This window comes from Otolemur garnettii, unplaced genomic scaffold (assembly GCF_000181295.1).
Source record: "Otolemur garnettii isolate 467f Iridium unplaced genomic scaffold, OtoGar3 scaffold00033, whole genome shotgun sequence".
Classification (NCBI taxonomy): Eukaryota; Metazoa; Chordata; class Mammalia; order Primates; family Galagidae; genus Otolemur; species Otolemur garnettii.
Window position 1 is genome coordinate 5928481 of NW_003852428.1, and position 7286 is coordinate 5935766.

Consider the following 7286-nt stretch of genomic DNA (forward strand, 5'->3'; position numbering starts at 1 on the left):
AAAAAAAAAAAAAAGACTCTGAGATAAAGATCACTGCTAGGAAGAGGGGAATTTACCCCTGATAAACTGTTTATTATATTGGTAGTTCTAATGAATTCGTAAAACATATACACAATGCTTTATAGAAATAAAAATTTGCCAAATTATTACAGGGTAAATATTGATGATGGTGATTATGATGGAACATATTAGTTTTCCCTCTTGACTTCTTATTAATGATTGCCTACTTTTCTTCTAGAAGTTTCCTTTCCTGAGAAAGGCTGTTGCAGCATATTAAGTTATTGAGTATGAAATGTCCAATTTCCTTAAATACTAAGTTTGACAGTCAGTATTTCTGGCATTTGATGTTGAAACTTCTTGATTTATTTTTATTCTGAAGGTGCATCCTCCTTCCTTCAAATGCATGTTTTGGCTAGTGATTATATTTCAGTTTTTTTACAACTGTACTTGTGAAACCACGGATAAGTCAAAAATTTATGTTATTTTTGAATAAGAGTTTCACTGTGGAAACAATGCAATACAGCTGGAAATATCAACAAAATCTGTGGGAAGGATGTGACTAATGAATGCCCTGCACATCAGTGGTCTGAGAAGTTGTGTTCTGTGACCTTCATCTTGAAAATGAGCCTCAAGGGTGAAGTGAGACCAGTGTGGATAATGAGGACCTAAAAACTGTCATGAAGCAAATCCACCTCAACCTACGTGGGAATTATCAGCAAGGTTTGATGTTACTTTTCCGGCAATATTGGAGCACTTAATACAAATTGGCAAGCCCCTTAACTTCGAATTAAATGATCATCAGAAGAGAAATCATCTTAAAGCGTGCCTTTCTTCACTGTCATGACCTAGAGGTGAACCATTTCTAAGCTGCATTATTACCTGTGATGAAAACTGAATTCTTTTTGACTGTCACCAGTGTTTGGCAAAACGGTTGAATAAAAATGAATTGCCAACACACAGTCCAAAACTGAATATTCATCCATAAAAGCTGTTGGTGTCTGTTTGGTTGTCTAGGGCTGGTATTACCCATTGCATCTTCATGAAAACTGGTCATTTGATGACACCGGATGTCTCCTGCAACCGACTGGGTGAAGTGATATGGATGGCTGTGACTAGGCAGCCAAGATTGGTCAGTAGTGACGGGTCAGCCCGCTGGCAAGACAAGGCTCAGTACATGTCCCAAAAACAATGCTGCTCAAACTACAGAGGCTGGACTTGGACTTGGAAATTCTCTGCCATCCACATCACTAGACCTTGCACTGCCTGACTTGCACTGCTTCCAGGGTATTTGGACTGCTTCTTGCAGAGAAAAATATTCAGTTCTCAAGGAGCTGTGGAAAATGTTTTCAGCAATTTCATTGCCGCTTACTCTCCAAGCTTCTTCACTGCTGGCATAGACAAACTACCTACTGTTGAGATGGGAAAACTGTGTAGGTAGCTTAGGCACACACTTTGATTCAACTAAACTTTTGATTCAAAATTGGACATTTCATATTTAATGAATACTTTTCCTCTGTCAATATAGCTGTAATTCACCAAACCATCTTAAACTGAAAACGTTTGCTATGAAATGTCTGCAGAATGTTATCATTTTCTAGCCAGAGTCTCACTTGTTGCCCTGGCTGGAGTGCAGTGGTCTCATCATAGCTACTGCATCCTCAAACGACTGGGCTCCAGCCATCCTCCTGCCTTAGCCTCCCGAGCAGCTGGAACTACAAGCCTGCTTCACCATACTTGTCTAATTTCTTAAGCTTTTGGGGGGTAGAAATGGAGTCTTGCTTGTGTTCAGGTTGGTTTCAAACTCCTGTCCTCGAGCAATCCCCCCTCCTTGGTCTCCAAGAGTACTAAGATTACCAATGTGAGCTGCCACGTCTGACTCAGAAAGTTATCATTTATTATTTTTCTCAAAATAGTATAATTTTATTAAAAAGGCATAGGTGGCTATGAAAGACACAAAAGAAAACTATGTAATTAAAATGTGTAAACCTCTGTAATATTCTGAAATTTTAAAAAACCAAATCAGAGGTGAAGGGATTATTCATTCTCTTAGCTTTTATAGTGAACTGTGGATACTGTATGTGTTCCAAATTTGGAGTAGAGATTGAATAAGTACCTGAATTGTCAGGGTCAACTATGCTTTTAAACACAGTTCTCGGAATGTCTTCAAGAGAGATGTAAGAGTTCTGTTCAGTGTGTGACTCTGGACAAAAATGTGTTGCTCACTTTACGCTCAGTGGAGATTTCATCTAACCATCGGCTATGTATCCGTTTTATTTGGTTCAATTTTTGGTATTTCTGATATTACTTTGTTCTAAACCCAAAACAGTAATATTGAACAGCACATTAAGGCAAGATACTTCTTAAAAAGTCCCTGGAAGTAGATTTAAGTATGCTAATGAATAGACAGGAAAAATCAGGGGAAAAGTGCCCTTCAACATTTCTTAACATGTAGAATTATATTCAAGTATCAAAAAAAAAAAAAAAAGTTAGAAAGTTACCGATAATTTGGCTTGTCTATATAGTTGTGTATACAGTTGTCTATTTTAAATTGCACATGAACTTTATGGACTCCCTGTATAGTTTTCTTATATTACTGCCTCTCAGGTTAATTCAATCACAGGGCAAAAAGATGCCTGTGGTTTTTTGTTTGTTTGTTTGTTTGTTTGTTAGCAATTACATGTAGTTTCATTCCACTATTTCTCAAATATTCTTTTTCTAATAAAGCCTTCTTTATATTAATGGGTAGTTATTGATTTTTAAATTGCAATTACAAATTTCTTAACCTCTAAAGTTCAGTAAGCTCTATACCTTTTAGCTCCTTTATTGGGAGCAAAATCACAAAGTTGAAGCATTGGTAGTAAGCTGATGAGTTGATGTAGGCGGTATCCAGTTTTTCTCTGGTGTGTAAATCAATAAAGCTATTGTGATGGCTTTCAGGTCAATGATGTAGCTCCTGGAAATAGACACAGCTTTTAGAACAGACATCTATGATATGTGTCCTTTGCACTAACAGATATGTTCCTGCCCCACATTTTGATTGTAAAGGTTAAATTATTTTCAGAAATGCCAAATTCCAAAAGATAAGGGACCTGAATAAATAACAACATGACCTTGAACTGTGTAAAACAAAAATGGTGAAGTCATGTTGTCTTATCTTCCAGGGGCTTATGTGCTCCAGGTGAAGGCCACAGACGCAGACGACCCGACCTATGGAAACAGCGCCAGAGTCGTTTACAGCATTCTTCAGGGACAACCTTATTTCTCCATTGATCCCAAAACAGGTAAATTTTGTATTGGAGGCAACATTATCACCACCTCGTCAAATATTTAAACTTTAATTAAATCTTGGCATGGGGAATTGCATATTCTAACCCAGCAATAAAGATTCAGTGCACCACTCAATAAGCAGAGAAGATAGAACCTCTCCTTGCTGCTACAGAACTCTTTTACTTTAATTGAACTTTCTGTAAATGTAAACCTTTTCAGAAATATTTATAAGGTCAGAATTTAATTTTTAAGAAGTTTCTCTTTATCTCATTTAACATTTTCATATATATACATATTTAATTCTTCTGGCTAAAATAGCTTCTTATTTAAAGTTTCTTGGTGGGGTTAAACTGTATTCCTCTTTGGCCCTCTTAATGCATGGAAAGGTCTTGGACCTTCTATTGGCATCTATATGAAAGTTATGGATGGTTGGTTTAGATGAATATAGACTTATGTTGATAGCAGAAGGGAATGGTGACTCAACAAACTTGAAACACCAAGATCATGGATTCTGTTGTATCTTTGAAATCAGTTCCATTTATAAATAGAAAAGAAAAAGTTAAATTACAGTTTTCAAAGACACATATATTAAAATATGAGTAGCATAGAAATAGCAGAGGGATTCACAGAATTTGTCTTCTCCTTTAAACAAAGCGAGATCCCTCTATTTCCAGACACTCTGCTTTTGAATGCTGAATATTTTGTTAAGGAGATTTAACACTTTGTCTAGTGATCAAAGTAGTCCGTCCTTGTCACAGTTAAAGCAGGAACTCCATAAGGACAACTATTTTATCAAATCACATAGTATGTTGTAATATATTTTAAATTGAATTTAATACTGTTTATGATGTGGGATTAAAGTAATGGGAAATAATTAACATCTTGGATTAATAACTTCTTACAATTATAAATTAACCTATAAAGAGCAATGTTAATTTGGAAAGTATATATTGCAGACACTATACATTCACATGGGTTAAAAATTTATATTTCCTAAGCGTGTGCTAAAATCTAGTATAGCAATTAGATGCATGTTAATTAATAATCATTTATTAATGTCTCCTAGAAACATAAAGTCTATTGATGTTTCTCAATTAAAGTAAAAGTGCAGAATCTACAAAACCTTCCTCCAACTGACCCTGCCATTTTCTCTTCACATCTCACCCTATTCATCAAGCTAACTGAGGGACAGAGTCATCCAAAAGTTGAAAGAGTAAGGCAGGAGTTGCTCCCTTATGTAAACCTAAAAATAGAATAGAGTGTGTTAGGACACATCAGTCAAGGGAACACTGGTGCTGAATTGAATCCAGAACACTCAGGACAGAAAACCTTCCCTGGAGACCAGAATCCAGTCTGCCACATGTTAAAAGTGAGTTCACGGTGGAAAATTACTTTATAATGGGAATTATTTTTAAGAAATATGAGAGTAGAAATAAGACGATGTTTGGTGATATCATTGTTATCATTTCATGATGGTTGTTTAACTGTGAGGGAAAATCCCATATATTTGTAGAGAAAAGAAAATAATTAGAGGGGAAAGAACTTGAGGAAGTTCTTCAGTGAAGTTTATGATGGTATAAAACTGCAGAAGAATTAAGAGGCTTGGATGTTAGGCTGAATATATGGAAAAATAACGAGAGAAAATTATTTGAAATATTTTATCAGATGGGATCACTATAGGTTATTTCTATTATAAAATTACATGACTTTTCCAAATTTGCCATAATGGGTAATCTGACCAGAAATAGAAAAATGGACAATACATATCCCTTAGGCCCCTGCAGCATCTGAGGAAACACTTCTTAGAGACCTAAAAAGTGGAAGAAAGAGAAAAAAGTGCCTATCAAGACTAAGGAAGAGAATCAGTATCAGAGATCACTTACTGGGTTGTTGTGATGAGCTTCACAGTGGTGCATTGATATAGTCAGAATAAGAACGATAGAAAAAATATTAATGATTTAATATTGATAAAAAACTATAGACGTTAACTGAGAAAACAAGATAAAATCAAACAGAGATGAATTTAATCATAAAGCATAGTTTAAAAATATAATTGGTAAAATCAAATTAAAACCAGACCAAAAAAATATTCTGAGTCAACACATGTGATCTTGCCTTGACTTTACTTGGTCACTATCAACTTTAGATAAATCTAATGCCTTTAAAGACTGATATTTTGCCACAGAGCATGAGTGCACATAATATGGCTTTTATAATTTTAGTTATATTGTTATACAATGTTGATTAGTGAGAACTAACTGTGAAACCACTCTGGCATAAACCATGCAATAGATTTTTGAAGCATTGATTTTCACTGGAGACAGAAGTCTCGATACTAACAATGCCTCAGACCACTAGACAGGAAAAGGCTGGATGAGAGGCACTTCATTAATAGAATGAAAACTAGTTCTTCATGCACAGAGGCCATTAAGAAGACCTTTTGTCAAATTTATCACCTTGTGGTACATAAGAGTAAATCAAAAATCAAGGATAATTGCAATTTCTCAGAAATAGACTCCATTCGTTCCAGCCATAGAGCTTCCCTTTATGATTCTTTTTGCTGTTATTAAATAAAATGCATGAAAACTAATATCGTCTGAAATTTTCCACATTTAAGTGGAGAAAAAAGTTTAAAACAATTCTTAAAGGAAGAGTGTTGTCAAAACTTCTGGTACCTAAATATTAATGAAGAGACAAATATGTCCATTTATTATACATTCGAAATGAGAGAATTGTAAAAGGTTTCTATATTGATATTGCTGATTCAACAAACAATTCTAGCATCTCTATCCAAGTGAATATTGAAAGTCTAACAATTTAAATAAACCAAGAAGTAATAGTTCTCTTTAACAATTAGTTGAGATAACTCTGAAACAATTTCCTCTGAATTAAAATGTAGATACATTCACATATGTGCCTCAATTTATTATTAAATAATATTTTAAAAAGCAAACATAAATATAACTATAAAACAATAAACAATAATGCTCATTATGCTACTTGTTTAAAAACATTAGCACATTTATTATATAAATTTACTGAATTTTTTACTATATAAATTATTATATTAATGTTTATAAAATAGTAAGAAAAATAATAATATATAAAACATTAAACAAGAGCAAGAATATTATAACATTTTATTTAATACATAAAGTCAGGATGCTAAATATCCTCATAGCTTTATTAATTATTCAATTTAAGAAAATAAATACAGTAGACCCTGTATCAGTTGACCACCCAAAAGGACTGTAATAGGTTAGTTAACATACACCGGTGGTCAACATAAGGAACTAGGCCTACTGTAGTGATATGTACATGTGGTACATGTCCAGTCTATGAAAACCATGTCAACTTAAGGAGGTGGTCACTGTAGGGATCCAGTCAACTATGAAGGCTCTTCTGTATTACTAGAATGATTAACTTTTATGTCTTAATTTATGTTTAAAATTCTTTAGTGTACTTAAAATTTTCCTAAATAATTCCAAATAACTAGTCTTATTTAGGTAACTAGATATTGCTGTCTGGTGTACCATATGGTGACAATATGTTATGCTTTTCTAAATGATGTGAGCTGTGCTTGAGAATGCGTTATAATATTATTTTTTGTCAACATATTCTTGTTAATATTTAAGCTTTATTTTTTTCTCTTGTGGTAAAATATACACAATATAAAATGTACTATTTTAACCATCTTAAATGTACAACTCAGTGGTATCAATTATAATTACATTGTTTATAACTGTTACCACCATTTATCTCCAAAACATTTTCCTCAACATCTTTTATGTGAATTGTCAAAAAATTTCCCTTATAAATATATATTATACATATTACTACATGAATTTGCAGAGTTCATATGAAAGCAGTTGAGTGATAACAAAGTTGCATGAGCTACTATAAAATAATTTAGTCTTGGGTGGTGCCTGTGGCTCAAAGGAGTAGGGCGCCGGACACATATACTAGAGGTGGTGGGTTCAAACCCAGCCCCAGCCATAAAACTGCGAAAAAAAAAAAAA

At 33.8% G+C, this 7286-nt stretch overlaps 1 protein-coding gene across 2 annotated transcripts in view; it reads left to right on the plus strand.

The window, feature by feature from the left end:
- The window catches only part of CDH12 (cadherin 12), a 433615-nt gene that overhangs the window by 325539 nt on the left and 100790 nt on the right, over positions 1-7286 (plus strand). The window contains exon 4 of one of the 2 annotated variants that reach the window (XM_003789536.2): positions 3162-3281. The exons of the other annotated variant lie outside the window; for it this stretch is intronic. Within the exon in view, the coding sequence (XP_003789584.1) occupies positions 3162-3281 (120 nt within the window). The remainder of the gene's footprint in view (positions 1-3161; positions 3282-7286) is intronic. 2 annotated transcript variants of the gene reach the window in all.